Genomic DNA, 19,208 nt, shown 5'->3' on the forward strand with positions numbered 1-19,208 from the left:
CACACACCTAGAGACACTGAAGTCAGGTTTTTTTTTATTCATTTTGATTTTGTAATAATTCTCTTTAAAGACATTTTCCAGCTTCAGTAAAAATTTTTCTTGAATACAAGTAAATGTAATTTAGAGCAACAATTTGTTGTTACTAAAGATGAGGACACACACAACGATCAGTGCATTTAACCCTGAATCTGTCACTCAGGACTCCAGCGCCCAGTGCATTGTGGGTAGCCCTCCCTACCTCCTCCACCCCCAGATCATTGGAGCGGAGGATGACTACTTTGACTCCCAGCAGGAGCAGGTATCTTGAGAAGTTTCTGATGGAATAGTGTGATGAGAAGTTGACTGGGTGCCACATTATCAGCATCAGCAGCGTTAAATTTGAAAATATGGAAACAATGGAGAAAAATACGGAACAAACAATGACGCAGTCACCGAAGTTCAAAAAAAGATTTGTTGTTTTCGGGCTGATTGATTCACACCAGAAATTCTCAACCAAAAACCAAGTAAGAGGAAATTGGAAGTTAAATTATATAGTTAAGAAAGAATGTTCAAAATTTGCTGTTTAGATAAATCATTAAGTTTATCAGCCTTTTCTGTCATGTGACTCTCACTCGCTCTCTCTCTCTCTCTCTCTCTCTCTCTCTCTGTCAGATTAATGGACAGTGCAGCTGTTTCCAGAGTATAGACCTGCTGAAGTCTCGGCCGGCTCACCTCGCAGTTTTCCTCCATCATGTCGTCTCGCAGTTTGACCCTGTGCCTCTGGTACACACACACACCCCCACACACACACACGCACACACACACACACACCCACACCCACACACACACACACACACACATACAGTGCTTCTTTAAACCATCAATGTACTGGGCTGCTTCTAAATACTTTCCCACTTCCCTTCCCCTGTCTGAGGCTCCTGTCTCAGTCCATTGGTCCATCTTTAAACACAGCTCATAAATATATAGTTTTATTTTATTTTAAAGGCTCAATAACTTCCTGTAGCAACAGATCAGGGCTGGTGTTGTATCTCATTAATGTGTTTTAAATAGTTTATGGACTTGTCAGTAGGATCAATTCAGTGTCGCCTTTGGTCTCTACATTGATTTATTGACTATAAGAAAAATACAGAATATTGAGTCATGTGTTTTTACATTATAGATGTTCAAATTCAGTCTGAGTACCGCTTCGTGTGCACAAATAGTTTTCCTTAGTGTTGTCATACTAAATGAATAAATAAATAATGCACTGCTGCTGAAAACAAAAAGACATATGAATAAGAGTCAGCAGCTTAATATTGTGACGAGATGATGTTCATTGGTTCATGTCTCTCCCCTCCCCTTCGTAGCTGTGTTACCTCTACGCCGACATGCACAAACAAACCAGCTCCAAAGAAAGCCGACGCTTCTTCATGGAATTCCACTCACTCTTCATGGATCGAACAGCCGTGAGTTACTGCGCTCTCTTGTTTTTTTTCTCCCTCAGTCCATTTCTTCTCCCTTTGATCAAGTTTTCTGATTTTTTTTAAAAAATTGTTTTATTGCTTTTTTTCCCCCCAGAATCTCAAAGTACCGGTGCCAGAGACAATTGCGTCTGAACTGGGTATGAAATAGAAAGAGGCTTAAATGTATCTCTGTAACACTGAGTACCACAACATCTAAATCAGTGGGCTACAGGTGCTAGTGTCTCCAGTCTGTTGTTACCTGCTTTATGATTTGTATTGATATGAGTTTTTCCAATATAAATTTTCACTATATCATCCTTTTGCTTTTTAAAATAGATATAAAATAAATCTAGATTACAAATCTAGTTCACAGTGTTGGACAGATGCATAGATGAAGTGGTTTGTTGAAGGTAAAAGTTGCAATAAGACGTCCCTAGGCTGACTGTTTTTGTGTGTGTGTGTGTGTGTGTGTTTGCGTCCACACAGAGAAGCGGAGGCTGGAGTTAATCCCGGAGGAGCTGTGCAAACAGTACACCCAGGTGTTACAGGACACACTCCTACCTGACCTGCACAAGAACCTGGAGGACTTCAGGTGAGAGTCACATCACTGTTGAAAACGACCGTTGTCACGCGGTTACATCTCTGTGAGGTGTAACTCGTGCGTGTTGTGTTTACAGACAGAAGCGCAGCATGGGTCTGACTCTGGCTGAGGACGAGCTGTCCAAGATGGACGTGGAGCGAGGGAAAGACCAGCAGGCCTTGGAGAAGGAGTGCTCCTGTGCCGAACACATCATCTCCAAGATAGAGGACATCCTGTGAGTCTACATTAACACAAAGACATGCGCATGGACTCGGATATTCAGTTCCCATATTCCTTGCATGGTTGTGTGTGTGTGTGTGTGTGCTAACCTGGAGTTGCCTGTTACAGGTTGACGTCACAGCCCTCAGAAGACGAGAAGTGGTAAGAAGCTGTAGAGCATCCAGGGTGGTGTCTGTTTTTGGAGAAGTGTTTTAGTTTCTGTTCAGATATTTTAACTTCAGAAAAAAAAACATCTTCTGTTCTTAAATTATAGGTAGAGATTAATAAAATGTAGAGTTGCACCCTACAGATTTGTAAATATTTTGTTTCTGCTCCTGACTGCGTGTCCTGTCATGTCGCAGCCAAACGATGCAGTACGTGATCCTCACCTACATGAAGCACCTCGGGGTGAAAGTGAAGGAGCCTCGCGGCCTCGAACACAAACGAGCGCGAATCAATTTCCTGCCCAAGATTAAGGTGCGACGTCTTCTCCAGAAACACGCAGACACAAACACGTTAAATCATCTATTTAGTTAGCTGTCGAGCTAATTGTGTAAATGTAACTTTGATTTTACATTATACTGTGATGCAATATAAGCGAAAATATAAAAATAATAGGTGTATGACTATGAATTAAAGCTGGGCGATAGATCCACTGTGCCTGATACATCAGATAAAATACCTCACACAGGTAGAACAAAAATGTAAATAACTGATTTGATTACTTTTCATCATCAATCATCAGTTTGAATGATAGCACAGTATCCACTGCGAGTCAAATAACTGCTCTTCCGTGGTCTCACGGTCTGTTTGAAACGCACCACGATGCCCTTTAAGACAAATGTGTGTCGTTTTCACGAGCAGAAGAGCATCAAGCCTGAGAAGGAGGGTGAGGAGAAGGTGAAAAAGCCTCGGTTTCCCAACATCCTCGGCCCGCCAAGGCGCCTGAGCAGAGTGGATTCAACTTCAGGTGAGGATGAAACTGCAGTTTTAACCCTTTTTAACTTTTATCATTTAATGCAGACTGAGGTTTTGTTTTGTTTTTTGCAGCTGTAACAAACCAGTCCTATCTACTGAGTGTGTTTTTACATACATATTATCAGTGTTTTGTGATTTCAATATTTGTTTGTCCGTGTTTCTTCTCTGCTGTTGTACATGTGTGTGTTTGGGTGTGTGTGTGTGTGTGTGTGTGTGTGCGCAGTCGGTAAGGCCGTGGAGCTGAACAAGCAGCGGTCTCCAAAGCAGCTCTCCCAGCCGGCCTTCGGTATCCTGGAGCAGTCTGACTCCTCTGCAGCGAATTCTGGATCACGGATCCGTGGAAATCAGCTCAGCGAGGGATCGGACTCTGGTGCCCAAGTTTTGCCTTCCCCGACACACAGCTCCCCCATTGGTCAGGCCTCAGATACTAGCGGACAAGACTCAGACTCCAGTAAGAAATTCCTGTTTCTCTTTGATCAAAGTGTTTTTTTTATTCCCAAAAAAAGACAAAAAAGACATATTTTCAGTCCTAATCCCCAGGTTGGGAACTACTGTCCTAGGTAATGTCACTCGTTACTGTGAGGGAGTATCAGGGCCACGATTACCTACTGTTTTTATTTAAAAAGTAACATCATTCTCAAAATATTATGACTTTTTCTTGTTATTGCAACTTTTTTGTCTCATAACATTATGAATTTTTACTTTATTCTTGACATTTTTTTTTCTTAACAGTGGACTCTGTTGTAGTCGTAGGATCATGAGACCACAGGAGATGAACACATGAGCAGAACAGATGCACTAAAAGTCACACTAGGAGGCAGAGAGCTGTACCACAGCAGGTTTTGATGAAATACAGTCAGGTTACTCCGGACTAACTCCTAGCAGAATAACAGTAGTGTGATAATAAGTTATTATTTTTTTTACCATTTTCTTATAACAGTTATAAAGATATGGAAATACAGGTGTATTTGCAGAGGTTCTAGTTCAGCAACTGTGCAAAAGTTAAAAGGTTACATCTTTGTTTTTCTGTTTTTCAGGCTGAATTAATAATAAAATGAACGGATGATAAACGGAACCATCAGTCAGACGTTTTCTTCATGATCTCGATATTACTACTGTTCTTCTCTTTACTCCACAGATGTGTCTCCGTTCTCCATTCAGCCCAGACCGGGCGAGGGTCTGCCGTCCGGCGACCAGCAGGACAGCGTCTTCAGTCCGACCAGCATGCAGTTTGACTTCAGCCCCTCCAACCTGGAGCAGTTACAGGAGGAGGATCAGGAGGCGTTCAGGTATTTACAGCGTTTAGATTTTTCAGGGACACAAAAGAGAGGAATCGAAGTTGGTGCACTGAGAGAAAGTTATTGTTTATTGTACTACATGTCGAGCATGTAGTACAATGGGCTGATGTCTATTTTCAGAAATTTCAATAATACCTCAGACCTATTTTAAAACTGCACAACAGAAGGCAAGAACGGACATTACATATTTGTCATAGCAGCTGCAGCAGAAAAACAGAACATTGAACAAATAATCCATCATAGCAGGAGAGAATGTAACATGAATGTTATCAAAATAATTAATGATAATGATGATTAATATTATATCACTTTTCTTCTCTCTGTTTAATGCAATAACTAAAGATTAACATGACAGCAGTGGCTGGAAGAGGCTGTAAAATCCCCAAATCTTCCCCTTTCTGCTTCTCCAGTAATCTTTTTTTTTTGTAAAAGTCTCTCTCCCTCTGCGTTCGGTCGGCAGCAGGATGGAGGTTCAGTGTGCGGCGACTTCGGGCGACACCCAGAGTGAAGACGACCAGGGAGGTGAGGTGGAGTGTGAGGAGGATCCTCTGAACTGGCAGAGTCTGGTCAGCCGAGGCGTCCTGGCAAGCCTCACGCCGCAGGAGATCAAACGGCAGGAAGTCATCAACGGTGAGCGGACGACACTTTTCACACACATTTCAGAGTGCGACACGAAAATGATCAAACCGTATATATATTCACATCATACGCGTTCACCCCGTCCGCCCCTCAGAGCTGTTCTACACTGAGCGCGCCCACTTACGGATGCTGAAGGTGCTGGACTGTGTCTTCTACCAGAGGCTGAACAGAGACAGTATCCTCCCCGCAGAGGACATCAAACACATCTTTATCAACCTGGAGGAAATCATTCAGCTGCATGGTAACTTCACTTTACTGCTCTTCATGCCACAGACGACTGAGCTTATCAGAAAATGTATTTGACTTTAATTACTTGATTTTCTCTCTTCCTGCTTTTCCATCTTCACTCACAAAATTGAAATAACCTGAAAACATATCTGATCGTCATGATGTACCTATAACCAAATACAAGTCGGCGTCAAACCTGATACAGATATAATTTAATGTTTTCAATAGAAGCTGCTGAATTTCTGTGTTTTTACAGTGTGAGATTCTGACGCTAAAAGCCTGTGGACTTGAGCTAACTGAAGGTTATTTTCAGAGCCACAGAGCTCGTTATAAAGATGATAATGTGATATAAAAATGAATGACCAAGGCCACCAACCCAACCAAGCTCATTTGCATATTGAGATCTGATCACAGTGAAGGCAGAATTTAGAATAACGTGAACGCTTATCAATACCAGGTGTAAATTTATCCAGATAATGTTTCCGGACACAGATTGAATATTAGTACCAGGTGTAGTCAGAAGCTTAGGGCACAGCTGCATGTCATGTCATCATAACATATATGTGTAATGTGTAGAAAGTGACTGGAAACAAACTGGGTCGGATGTTGAAATCAGAGAAGGAGGAGGAGGTCTGAGCAGAAGGGTCACATGGTTTGATATTAGTGTGTTTTATAAAAGTGTCACAAAACATGAACTTTAAATCTAAGAATTGTCGTTTAGGAGAACAACGAGGTGCTGAAAGTTGAATTTCTTCTCACTGTTTCTCAACAGTTTCTATAACGGAGCAAATGACAGCAACCAGGAAGAGGAGCGAGACATCGGTGATCGGTCAGATTGGAGATGATCTCCTGGCGTGGGTAAGACCGGTTTCAGTTCATGCACAGGAGGCAAATGAAGGGTACTCTTATTGTAAAGTGGTACCACTATCTCATTTTATTTTTTATTTGTTTATTTGACAGGGACAGTATTCACTGGTCAACAGCCAGTATTAGCTTAAACATTTTGTCATAAACTTCACATTAAAAACATAATAAAGATGCACAAAATTGTAAAGTGCACATCAGCTAATAAATAACTAAGCATTTACTTGACTCTGGATAAGAACATTAGGAACAGGAAATACCTCAAATGTAATTCTCGGGTGTAAATGTGTTGACTGCAGTTCAGCGGGGAGGAAGAGGAGAAGATAAAAAGAGCAGTGGGAACTTTCTGTTGCAACCAACCGTCTGCGCTGGAGCTCATCAAGACCAAGAAGAAGAAAGACCAGAGGTTCCACTTATTCATGCAGGTCAGCACAACAGATTACACCACGCTCTGCTGTCAGGGCGGGAGTTTGTTTGTTTTGGCAGGACAATCCTGATAATTTGAGACAAACAGCAGATGATGACTGGTATGTGAAGAATCTGACCAGTTTATTTTTGCAGCACCGTACATGTGGATACAGTGAATTTATTACTGTAGTTTGGATTCTTCCATTCAGGAAAAAATATATTTTCCTCTTAGTAATGTGAAGGAGTTAATTGTATAATGAGTATTTAATTTCATTTTGACCTTGGAAATAACAGTTTGACAAAATAATCTAAATGAACCTTGAGCAAATTATTTTTTTTGTTAAACAATTATCAGCAAGATCAAGAATCCAGTTTGATGCTTAACTGTCTACTGTTGAATAATTTCACTCTGTTGTGATACATAAAGGGTTTTAATAAAACAACTAATATCATCACTGAAAGTAGAAAGAAGAGTCTATGTAAGACTCAGTGTTTTACAGGTTCAACCAATTTCCACCTTTTTTTCCCCCAAAACTTTCCTGCTGCAAGAAGACACAATCAACTATCATCACTTTAAGTCATCTATTTTTATTAATCTTCGGGCAACTTGCTCTTGCTTCTAATTACCATTTGAGACTTGGAAAGATTTTATTTTCCAGCCTGTAGGTGCATGTTGATTTATGTATATTGCTTCACATGGGTACGTGTACATTTATTGTACGTACTCGGCATCACAAGGGAACCAGTGGGTGTAGGAGTGGCGAGGCCTGGGAGAGCTTTTGTCTGTGTATGTGTGAGTGTATTTGTGCTGATTTGAATGATTGTATTTTCTGTATATTTGTGTTGTATCGTGCTAATAAATATTGATATATGTTATATATTATATGTATGTTGTATATATATTGTTATAATAAATGTTAGATATGTTTATTGTATTATATGTTATGCGTTACAAGCTCCTTATTCCACCTCATTGTCTTCAGGAAGCTGAGAGCAACCGTCTGTGTCGCAGGCTGCAGCTCAAAGACATCATTCCTGTAGAGATGCAGAGACTGACCAAATACCCACTGCTACTGGACAACATTGCTAAGTACACAGGTATAAACATTTTGGCATTTTTGAGTAATTGACCAAAGGAGAATGGCAGATGTTTGTTTTTTTCATCACCATTTTTGTTTGTTTGTTTGCTTGGTTTATCTTCCCACAGAGGATGGTGAGGAGAGGCAAAAGGTGAAGAAAGCTGGCGAATGCTGCAAAAAGATCCTCAACCACGTCAACCAGGCCGTGAAAGAGGCAGAGAACAAACAGGTGCAGGCATCAGGATCACAGTAGAACATATGTCAGTTAAAATGCGTTGGCTAAAAGTCAGTTAAAAGTGCTAATGACCAGTGGTTAACGAGCTGTGTTCTTTCTCAACAGAGACTGGAAGAGTACCAGAGAAGGTTAGATCTCTCGTCTCTCAAACAGAGCGAGAACCCCATGATCCTGGTCCTGAAGGTAACAAACAAACAAACAAACAAACAAACAAGCAAACAAACAAACAAACAAACAAACCAAACAAAACAAAACCAAGCATGATAAACAAATAATGTTGGATACATGGCAGTGTAGTAGGTTTTTATTATTGGCCACTGCGGATGAATATCCAGTCACGGGAGAGATGGCGAGATGCTGAGGTTATTAATGAAGCTGCGCTCTTTGTTGTATTTTTTATTTTTTTCCTGCAGAATCTGGACCTGACCAAGAGGAAGATGGTTCATGAGGGACCTCTCTCCTGGAAAGTCAATAAAGACAAGGCGATCGGTACATAAACACATGATAAACATGAGAGAATAACATTGAGGAAAACACAGTAGGAACTTTCCACAAGTGTATGAATAAAGAAGATTGAAATAAATATCAATCATAGAGACAGTTAAGTTAAACAGATAGTTAATTTGATAATGAAATGAAACCTTTACAAAACAACAGCCCAGGTTTACAGCAGTACCCTCCACACACACACACACACACACACACACACACACACACACACACACACACACACACACACACACAGTTTTATATCACCAGTGTTTTCCTTTCAGAGCTGTACACAATTCTCCTGGAGGACATTCTGGTTTTACTGCAGAAGCAGGACGAGCGTCTGATCCTCAAGTTCCACGGCAAGAATGTGGCGAGCGCCGCCGACACCAAGCACATCTTCAGCCCCATCATCAAACTCAACACTGTACTGGTTCGTCCCGTGGCGACTGGTGAGAGCTGCACTCACTTAAAAAATGTTTTTTAGTTTTGTGTTTTGCGCTTCGGTTTTATGTGCTGAACTTTTTCTTGGTTCAGTGAATCAGGGCAGAGATGTCCGTCTGTCTCAACAGCCACTGGATGGATCGCTGTGAAACTTTATTCATGTTCCCCTGAGGATGAATCCTAAGAATATCTGTGATTCCCTAACTTTTCATCTTCAACATGAGGTTCACAGTTTTAAATTTTTGGTGAAATATCGCAACAACTATTGTTGGGAATATTCCCTGCCCCCAGAGGATTAACTCACTGTGGTCATCCCCGCCCTTTTTTATCTGGAGCTACCAGCAGGTCAAAGTTTTCAAAGGGATATTGCTGAATATCTAAAACACTAAATTACTAAAACATTAACTTCATGTTTCCTTGGATTTGACTTTGATGACTTTTCATCTAGCGCATTTGACATTTGTGGTTTTGGGTGAAATCATTGGATCGTTAGCTGTGAAATTTGACACGTTCATGTTCCCAACAGGATGAACTGTAATAACTTTTCTCTTAAAATCTTCAATATCTTGCAATAGCATGCTAACAGGCTAAACTAAGATGGTGAACTTTGTAGAAATTACCTGCTAAACTTTGTCATTGTGAGCACGTTAGCACGCTGACATTAGCTCAAAGCGCTGCTGTACCTAAGCACGCCGTCACACAGCTGCTAGCTTAGCTCTTCTTGCTCCCTTAATGTTTCACGTTACTTGCTGTGTCTACGTTAACTATCATGTGATATGTGCGATAATCACTGCTGCATTTTCGTTCTCTTCAGACAACAAGTCTTTCTTCGTGCTGTCCATGTCGGAAAACGGGGCTCAGATCTACGAGCTGATGGCTCAGACGGTGTCCGATCAGAGAACGTGAGTCTTCCACCACAAACATGGCGACGTGTCCCCTGTTTGTCTTCTGTCTCATCCTGCTGTATCGCCTCTGTTCATCCAGGTGGCAGTGTCTGATCACACAACGCGCCGAGGCCATGAAGGCCAAACCTCACAGCAGCGGCACGCCTCCAGCTCAGTCTGAGTGAGTCCACTAACGCTGCTCACTGATGTTATTGCTAGATCTTTTTCTTTTCCATTGTTTCTAATGTGATTAATTCTAATTTTTCAGTGCTGAGCGGGACGCTATAGAGATCATCAACCGTGGGATACCCAGGCCGTGCAAAGACGCTAACGGGACATCGAGTGGAGGTATCCACTCGACAGGCAGCTTTCAATGTTTCTATCAATGCTGAAAAGATTAGTCGATTAATCGTTATTCATTTTGGCAAATTGGCACCAAAAGTTTGCCACATTGTGAATTTCTTTTTTTTTTTTATCTTTACAGACTTACAATGAAAAATTAATGAATATAAAAATTGAAATTAATTACTACTTTGTTTATATTCATCTGTTTCCTCAGCGGAATCTTTGAATTAGAAATTGATGTGCAGTATGTCATAGTTTTAATTATTTTTATTCAAATGATTAAATGTCTTATATACTTACAGTTAAAATGTTTTTTATTCCAAAGTAAATTATCTCCCTCTAAATTCAAATCTCAATTCATTCCAGATAAAGATGCCACCTCTTCTCCAGACATTCAAGCTCCGCTGGCGAGTATCAACCCCTTCGATGGCATGAAATCAGAGGACGAGGAAGAGGAGCCGGCTGTGGCCGACCGACGGGAGGAAGAGGAGGAGGATGAAGAGGTGGACGAAGCAGAACTAGAGGCCTTCCTGGATGGGCAGCTCGCGGACAGACTGCCCTTCCTGCAGCAGGAAGGGTCACGTCGGGGCATCGCCATTGAAAACCAAGAGCACAACGCGTTCGGCGCAGCCTCCTCCAAAGCTGAGGACGCTCTGCAGACATGTAAGTTCCACCTTAAAGGGTCACTTCACCCAGATTGTTTAAAAATATATATATATATATATATGTGTTCAGGTTTTGAAACTGTGTTCTTGGAAAATTGAAAAGCCACATCAGTGAATAACACATCTTGTGTCTGTTCTAGTGGCGATGCTCAAACAGGCTCTTTTCAACCACATGATGAGCAGAGAGGCAGAGGAGGAGAAAGAGGAGACAGAGGACAACAAGCAGAGCGGGGCCCCTGTGTGTCAGCTGAGTGCCTCCTCGCCTGGGAGCCCTGAGGGGGCTTCTGCTGCACGCGATGAGAGCCGAGCGTCTGCGAGTTCACAGAAAGACGACCCGCAGCTCCCTCCTGGACACACAGGCCTGTCCGAGACGACTGAACGCAACGGTGAGGGAATCTTTAAAAAGGTTTTCTGTGTGGGTCTTTAACTGTTGTACTGAATAATTACGACTTAGTTTCATATATATATATATATATACTGTATATACTTGCTGAACAAATCCACCTGCTGCATCCTGTCCATCCAGGTGGTTTTGTGGTTCTGGATTTCAGCGTGGGCTCCGAGGAGAGCAGCACTGATGATGATGTGGGGTTAGGGGGTGACATGGGGATCGACATGAGGAAACTGCTGTCCTCCTCCTCGCAGACAGGGGGCGGCGGCGGCCCCAACCTCAGCCGGCAGCTTATGACCCACCTGCGGCTCCTCCAGGCCGACCTGCAGTATCTGAAGGTACAGCACGCTTTACTGACAGCCAGGCTCCATCCCAACGTCACTGGCTCCTTTAGATTAAGGTAGACCCGACTGGTGACCAGCTAAATCACTATTTAGTAATTAATTATGATAATAATTGGCCTGAGCAACCGTGGTCTGATTTTACGCTGCACATGGCATGAGTCTGTGAACAGCAGGGCACAGTGAAAGGCGTTGGTCACCTGGCTGAGGAGTTGGAGGTGTGCAGCCTTTTTCCACGACTCCCTTCAATATTTCAAACTGACCCACTGTCAAAAAGGGCAGAAAAAGTTTTTTGCTTAACAATGGCAGTAAATGCTAAGCTCACTTAAATGCTTTTAATTTGAATATGTAATATTGTAATACTTTCATCATGGCTCAGTCGCCATTGTGTTACCTCATTCAGCAGTAGAAAGTAACGTAAGAGACATCTATTTAAATGAAAGTGTTCTTCAACATATGAACCACATTTTGTTGTAATGGTCTGTAATGTTCCAGGAGGTGGAAATGAAGTACAACGAGCTGCGACAAACACACACCGACGCGGCCGCCGACTCCGACGACAACAACGGTGCGTTTCACTTCTCTCGGTCACTCGGAGCAATCCGATCGTTTTTGTACATTTACCGTCTCAAACACTGTGTCTCTGATGTTTCTCAGATGGGATTCAGTGATGACGACGCTTGTCGCTCTCCTGGTCGCACGAGTCAAGTTGCTCCATGATCGCTTTCTTCTGGATCAATCTTCAACCACTGAACACTGCTGTCGCTCAATAATGGAGGCTTGAATGTCGAGTCTCACACTTCAGGCACATATGACAATCAGTGGAAGACTTTATCACAATGAAGGTTCCACTTTAAACTCATAATCCTTGAACCAACCGGGGGCAGACTCGCTCCTGAGAAGAGACGCTATGGGATTACCTGAGGATAATTCGGTCACTTGTTGCTATGACAATAGTAATCAACTTCATAAGTTATCTTAAACACTGGATATATGAAACGGAAAAGGGCGAGTCAAGTGTGCGAAGTCACGCAGATGCACAGCAGAGACACATTGAGAAATGAAACGAGACTGTGACGGTGACCAGACAGATTAAAAAGTAGACTGACTCGTTCAGGGCTCAGAGCACTGCTGTAAGCTTGATGTAAATGTCTGCGATAAGAGATGAGCTAAACCTCACGCTACAGAGTTGAATATGCTTAAAGATGCACTTCCTTATTGAGTAACAGCCCTGAAAAAACAACTCAACACACTGATTGTGTTTTTTAAATTCAGCAACATTCATGGAAATTGTACAAGAGGCTCTAACATACATTCATACCATCCCCCAAAATCTCCAAAAGTCTTTTAATGTTTTGTCTTTCGCCCTGTTTTACATGAAACTGGCCCGAGTCTGTCTAAATCTCACCACCTGACATGTTGGATATTTTTTTTGTTTAATTCATACAAACACAAAAGTTAAAATGACAGTTTGTGGTTTATTTGCTCAAACTATTTTTTTTATTTTTTTTTACATGTTTGAATTAAACAAATGCAGTACAACATTTTAATTATTGAGTTTACAGAGCCAGATTAGCTGTTTCCCTGCCTGTGCTGCGTTCATGCAACATCAACAGAGTGGGAAGAAGAGGAAAACCTCCTGTTTCCTCCAGCTCTGGAGCAAAACAGATAAACTTCCTAAATTAACCTCCTTCGTTGCGCCACATTTGTAGCTGTTTACAAACAAGTGAAATTTTATTTGGATGGGACTGCAGTGGATGCTCTTCAGCCATGTTGCTATCAGTTTGTTGACATGTCTGTTGGTTCCTTTCACCAGTTCTTCCGACTTGTAGGTTGATGTAAAGTTTTTTTTCTCCCAACTTAATTTCGATCTGAATGATATGACATGAACGCAGCATTAATGTCAATCGTCTTATCACGCTCTAAGAAAGAAAGCAAATGACCATATTTCTCAACATTGTGAATTATTCTTGCAAGCACCTGAAAAAAAAAAGCGTTAAAAGAGACGTGTACAGGCAGAAATCCTCATTTCTAGTTCAGGTTTATAGAATCATCAACATTTTTTGGGGGGAAAAAGCTGCAAATTTCCAAAGAATAATTGTCCTACTTGCGAAGCTACAGCCTCTGACAGTAACAGTACCTACTATTTGTTTACTGGCTGTCTTTAACTGCCCGAGCAAATAGCATACAAATATAATGCTGTTTAGCATTTGACTTCCTGATTTGAAACTTCCTATAGCACTTGAATGTAGCATAATATGGCAAACACATGAATAAGTAATGTTGAGATCGTAGATTCAGATCACTCTGTCTACAGTGAGACAAATTACAAATGACATGACTTGACATGTTGGTGTTTTAAAGAATCACCGTTGTTGTAATGGAGTATCAAACACTGCAGCTAAAGAAAAGAAACGTTGACTTTGTGTATAACTGCTGGAGCACATCACACTATATAACAGATACAAGCTTTTCACAACGTGTGCACAAAGTGAAAGCAATTGATCGAACTTCGTTGCTGAATTTATTTTCTATTTGTATTCCAGTCTTGTTTTTCTCTTGCTCTCCTCCATGTTAGTTTGCGCGGTGAGGTGACCGACTAACCCGAGTGACGTTTGTCCCCGACGAACGCTGAAAACAAACTGAATCTGTTTCCTCCTGAAACATTTTGAGGGCGTTTTTCTTCAGGATCCTTCATGTTTTCTGCAACAAGCTCTTCATAAACGCCATCCTCAGCTGGTGACGTCAACCCCGTTATACGTCCCTATGCCTTTAGGTACAAGCTACAGAAATTCACTCATCAGCCCGCTGCACTTCACTTTCATGTTTGGACTGAAAACACTCAAATATTCACCGGCCATAAGACTGCATAGACGACATCATGGCTTTGACTTTTGGACAAAATATAAAAAAAAAAGAAGAAAAAAAAGACTAACCTGAAAAGTATATATAAACAAAAAGGATTGTAATGGACTGTTTTAAATGTAAAAGAATATAATGTACAATTATTACTGTTTATCAAATGTTTTGTCTGTTGTTGTTGTTGTTGTTGTTGTTGTTGTTTTGTTTTTTTTACACAATGCAGTCATGTAATGTTTTAACACAAACTACTTAAAACAAGGGTAAAGTAACCAACTGCATTCATTTGTTTTACAAAAATGTTATAATTTTATTACATTGCTATTAACCCAGTGATCATGTTTGCGGTCTTTGTTGAGGAAAAACAAAACGACTTATTTTAAAGAGGAAAGAAGATAATTTGACTGAAAAACAAAAACAGAGTGTCACCTCATTTTAATTGGCCTCGTGTGGAGAGTTGAGTTGTAGCATTAAAGGAAGAATCCACTCTGAAATGAATAGGAAAGCATCAGTTCCTTTACAGAACCATGTACATTACACCTCATGGCAAAAATGTAATCCTCAGTGAAGTTAAGTTTTGATTGTTTTCATCACACGACAGTAAGATTTGGGACCACAGCTGTAGTGAGTCGTTACAGCAGCAGGACCGTGTATGAGGGATTCATTAAAAATAAACACATTCATTGAAATGAAGAAACATTTATGTACATGGCAGCTGTGGTTACATTTGGTTACTTCTGTGTTTTTAATACCAAAGCTTTATTTTAGGAGCGCCCCGGTGGCTCACCTGGTTTTTGTCAAGCATGTTATCTTTTAGCGCAAAATCAGACTGAGATAGAAAACAAGTATATGATGTGGTGAAAGTAAAAGTTCCTATTATTGGCTTATTACATAATATGGGAAAAAATGAAATGAAAGGAGTTTTTAAAAGTTTTTTAATGTTTTTAAAGATAATTTCATTTAAAACATTTAAAAACATTATTTATATATTCTTTTAACTTACTTTTCTGTTTTGCAAATAATTTGTCGACCCACTTGCAATACCTTCCCGACCCCAAGGTTGGGAACCACTAAGCTACATAATACCTGATTCTGTCCCAGCTAGAAACGTGTTACAGTAAAATACTGTTCAAGTGAACACAGGTTTGTTTGACTGAGGTAAAGTGTGGCTGTAGCAACAAGAAAAAGTGAATCACAGATTTTAGTCCTGGAGTAAATCTGGCATGTGTATCTGGCAGTTAAGCCGCGAGTACTTCTGCTGCTTATAGACAAATAATTAAGCTTTAGCGCATCCTTACTTTTTTGTTTTGCACATGAATGTCAGTGAAAACAACCGCTCCAAAGAAAACCAGAACATTTACAAAACACACTTGGTAAACAAGAAAAACTATCTGGCATATTTTCTTTTGTCCAGATGCAAAAGCTTTTTGAGGGTTTCCTATCCAGTGTTGATGCGATGCTGAAAGGTGCTACATTTTGAACATAAGTATATCATTATTATTGGTTGTTATAAGTTGGTATAACAGCCATGGAAATTATGATTAGTGCCTTTACTGCAGCAGAGTGTTACGTCTTTAAAGGACAAAGTTGACAGAGTTTCATTCTACTTCACTCTCTGTGTGTGTAAAACAGTTGAATAAGGCCATGTTCAAACTTTAGGTGTGAAAACACCCTAAAAGTAGCCCTTTTAAATGATTAACCTTCCTCTGATGAACCTCAGTTTATTTTCTGCAGTGCTCTGGAGGATATATCTTTTGTCAAACAGTTTGGAAATCCAGCAGCGGCCCTTTGATCGGCAGTGATTTTGAAAACTCCTCCTAAGCTCCTGGCTTCAAAAACATGTCCCCTGCAGTGCAAACATTGTACTGTAAGTTCCTATTTCAAGCCATAAAGCAAAGCAAGGCTGGTGCAAGGTGGTGATAAACATGTTTTTTTGGATATTAATACTATATATGATGAAAATATGTAGTAATGATGCTGCAGTATATAGCACCTTTAAAGCTGCAGAGGCCCATGTATGGACAGACAGAGAACACAAGTTGTGAGGCCCTTCACTCCTTCAGTCACTCTTGTCTGAGTGTCCGTCCAGTTTTCGTGTGTTGATTTCTTTGAGCTTCTGGTTCTCTATCCACCGTTTATACTTGGCTCTACTTTTCTTGTAGCCGAATCTGGCTATGTCCACCATGAACACCCAGGCCAGTCCGTACATGACCACGCCGCCGAGCTTCATTATCAGTGAGGTCCTGGGAGACGTGATCTCGCAGTAGAACATCACCGTGCCAACTCCCACGCGCACAGTGGCGAACAGCAGGATGAAAAGCAGGTCCACCGCGTCGCCCAGCAGGCTGTCGTACAGGCCCAGCTGGCGGAGGAACCAGCGGGTCTGCAGCAGGGGATTGGTGATCTCGCTGCCGAAGACAACCCCGCAGGTCTCGCAGCCCGACACTCCCATGAGCAGCGCCAGCAGGATGCCCAAGATGCTGGCGGCGTGGTGGGCCATCATGACGGGGCCCTCCGTGCGGTAGCATACACACCAGCCGATGTCAAAGAAGAAGTAGCCGAGGCAGACGGCCAGGGCGAAGATCTGCAGCTCGGTGTTCTCCGTGCCTGGAACAGACAGGAACAGGGTCGGATGAGAGAGAGTGTAATGTGAAGAGTAAGGGTTCAAAGTCAAATTCCTGCTTTGACCCATAACGCAGTTATTATTCTGACTGAGCCAAAACAGTAAAGTTGTGAGCTGCAAAGACAAAACAATGAGCTAAAAAATGAGAAAATGATCCACTGCTCTGAGGGAAGCTGCAGAGTCTGACGGCCTCTTTCACGTTGCATGTCGTCATTTGATCCATTGTTAATATACAAATATAAACAAGTGCAGCTTTAAGTGTGTGTGTAACACAAGGGAAAAACTCAGGCGAGATGTAAACTACATATTGTAAATAAACTGCGAAATGTGAAAAATTACAATGTTATCGTAGATTTAGATTTAGATTTTCAAGATTACATTATCATTTTGATAAAGTCCCCGACAGGCTTCCATGATGACTTTAATATTTGACTTTAATAATGACTTTAATACTTAGAATTTCAGTCTGTTATTTTTCTGCACTTTGAGGATGGAACACTGAGTTAAAGTCACAAAGCTGATCAGTGAACTGGTGTGTTACTACACTTATCACTGCTTTTAAATTGTTAGTTGCTCCGTGTCCCTGCTGAACATCCATGTGGAGTTAACACTGTGTTACTGAGCTCGATTAAACCTCGAGTGAGGACAGTAGGCCACTAATAGCACTAACCGTTATTTATAGCCTTTTTAAAGCACTTGCAGAATGATTTACAATCAACATAATCTCACAGAGTCATAACATTTTTTTTTAATATGGGAACCTAAGGTGCATTTAGTTTGTTTTTGTATATATTGCTTATCACCTGATACTTGCTTTACACCACTGACCTGCATGTGTGAAGGGCCAGGGTCCGTCTACAAAAACAACATACGCCGTCAGCATCACTATGACGACCCCGTGGCACAAAGTGACCAGGCGACAGCTCCACTCGGGCCCCCGCTGAGTGAAGGTACAGCAGAACAACAGGTAGAGACACAGCCAGCCAATCAGGCTGCAGATCACCTCCAGTACTGGCATGGCTGTCTGTGTGGAACGATGGGACTCATTTCAACATCACAGATCAAGCTCATATCCTCAGCCTGTTGTGCTTTCTTTTCATTGTGTCAGTTTTAATCTTCATGCATATTTAATTGAAACATATTTCAAAATAAACTAAGATCATATCACATTATTGAGGAGGTTGTTGTTCTTTTAGATTACATTACACTTAACTAAAGAGGCCTTTAAGTAACTAAACCATTAGCAGATTGGTTTATATTTTCAGGCGCTCAACAAATGCATTATCACTTGGATTTATTTTGTTATTAATGACTCACTGGGAGAATATTAATGTTATTTTTTTACATTACTGTTGCATTATTTACCTAAACTAAATGGTGTCTAATACTGGGTTATTTTGACCCAGTGTGAAACACAACAGGCTCAAATTTTACCCTAAAACTGTCACATATTTAGTGTAGAAAAAAATGTACATGCTGTACTCAAAAACTGATTAACCTGAATTGAAACACATTATTAAACCCCACCTATTAAGCATTAATAATCAGTATATGGTACAAACCTTTAATGAATACTTTATAACACAGATTAACATAGTGGTACACAGAGTGTGTTTATTAACACATTTGTCAACTATATAGCTCTATAACTACTTCTGTTGGTCAGAAACTGACAGAAACTGTGATGTGTGCAAAGTACTCTGCACTCACATACTGTGGATTACCTTAACGCCTGCTCTCCTCAGTTGTCCTCAAACTCAGGAAACATGCAGACAATGACACCAACAACCGTACACAGCCTTGGCCTCCATCACTGTTTATGTTCCGTAAAAAGGCAAAAAAAAAAAGAAAAAAAGCCCTCCACCAAAGCTCAGCACATTTCAAATAAACACATGTTCAGTCTGGCAAGATGACAGAAATGCCATGTGCCGGCTACTATAGACAGTTATTGGATCCTGTATCCCTTCCCCCTGGATCTCAGACTTGATCCTCTTAAAGGATTACAGTCTCTACTTCTCTACAGATACCTGCTTTTAGACGGCGCGGCTGATACGAGGCTGCAGACCTGCAGCTGTATCAAGTAAAACTAAACTGAAGTTGGATCATATCACTGAAATGTGTGTTTCCTCAGGATCAACAGCCACAATCAGTGATATAATGAGGACGGCTGAAATAGGCTTTAAAACACACCCAGCAC

At 41.1% G+C, this 19,208-nt stretch overlaps 2 protein-coding genes across 2 annotated transcripts in view; one reads left to right on the forward strand and one right to left on the reverse strand.

Annotated features, from left to right (window-relative positions):
* Window positions 1–13,021, forward strand: part of LOC111217069 (rho guanine nucleotide exchange factor 12-like) — a 32,222-nt gene extending 19,201 nt beyond the window's left edge. The window contains exons 11-38 of the mRNA XM_022738766.1: window positions 200–298; window positions 652–762; window positions 1,347–1,445; window positions 1,558–1,600; window positions 1,929–2,034; window positions 2,120–2,257; window positions 2,371–2,403; window positions 2,604–2,718; window positions 3,106–3,211; window positions 3,443–3,670; window positions 4,358–4,508; window positions 4,978–5,147; window positions 5,251–5,397; window positions 6,157–6,242; window positions 6,548–6,673; window positions 7,640–7,754; window positions 7,864–7,964; window positions 8,076–8,153; window positions 8,384–8,459; window positions 8,744–8,911; window positions 9,718–9,805; window positions 9,888–9,968; window positions 10,056–10,135; window positions 10,499–10,795; window positions 10,938–11,183; window positions 11,324–11,526; window positions 12,025–12,097; window positions 12,187–13,021. Coding sequence (XP_022594487.1) covers window positions 200–298; window positions 652–762; window positions 1,347–1,445; window positions 1,558–1,600; window positions 1,929–2,034; window positions 2,120–2,257; window positions 2,371–2,403; window positions 2,604–2,718; window positions 3,106–3,211; window positions 3,443–3,670; window positions 4,358–4,508; window positions 4,978–5,147; window positions 5,251–5,397; window positions 6,157–6,242; window positions 6,548–6,673; window positions 7,640–7,754; window positions 7,864–7,964; window positions 8,076–8,153; window positions 8,384–8,459; window positions 8,744–8,911; window positions 9,718–9,805; window positions 9,888–9,968; window positions 10,056–10,135; window positions 10,499–10,795; window positions 10,938–11,183; window positions 11,324–11,526; window positions 12,025–12,097; window positions 12,187–12,200 — 3,378 coding nt within the window. The 3' untranslated portion in view covers window positions 12,201–13,021. The remainder of the gene's footprint in view (window positions 1–199; window positions 299–651; window positions 763–1,346; window positions 1,446–1,557; window positions 1,601–1,928; window positions 2,035–2,119; window positions 2,258–2,370; window positions 2,404–2,603; window positions 2,719–3,105; window positions 3,212–3,442; window positions 3,671–4,357; window positions 4,509–4,977; window positions 5,148–5,250; window positions 5,398–6,156; window positions 6,243–6,547; window positions 6,674–7,639; window positions 7,755–7,863; window positions 7,965–8,075; window positions 8,154–8,383; window positions 8,460–8,743; window positions 8,912–9,717; window positions 9,806–9,887; window positions 9,969–10,055; window positions 10,136–10,498; window positions 10,796–10,937; window positions 11,184–11,323; window positions 11,527–12,024; window positions 12,098–12,186) is intronic.
* A 2,375-nt stretch (window positions 13,022–15,396) lies between these two features.
* On the reverse strand, window positions 15,397–18,824 carry LOC111217070 (transmembrane protein 136-like). Its single transcript, XM_022738767.1, has 3 exons — window positions 18,736–18,824; window positions 17,840–18,035; window positions 15,397–16,995 (listed from the first exon to the last, which is right to left on the reverse strand). Exons 2-3 carry the CDS (start codon window positions 18,027–18,029, stop codon window positions 16,448–16,450), a joined length of 738 nt encoding a protein of 245 aa, XP_022594488.1. The 5' UTR covers window positions 18,030–18,035; window positions 18,736–18,824; the 3' UTR covers window positions 15,397–16,447.
* Between the last annotated feature and the right edge of the window lie 384 nt (window positions 18,825–19,208).

This window comes from Seriola dumerili, unplaced genomic scaffold (genome assembly GCF_002260705.1).
Source record: "Seriola dumerili isolate Sdu_G_001 unplaced genomic scaffold, Sdu_1.0 BDQW01000040.1, whole genome shotgun sequence".
Classification (NCBI taxonomy): domain Eukaryota; kingdom Metazoa; phylum Chordata; class Actinopteri; order Carangiformes; family Carangidae; genus Seriola; species Seriola dumerili.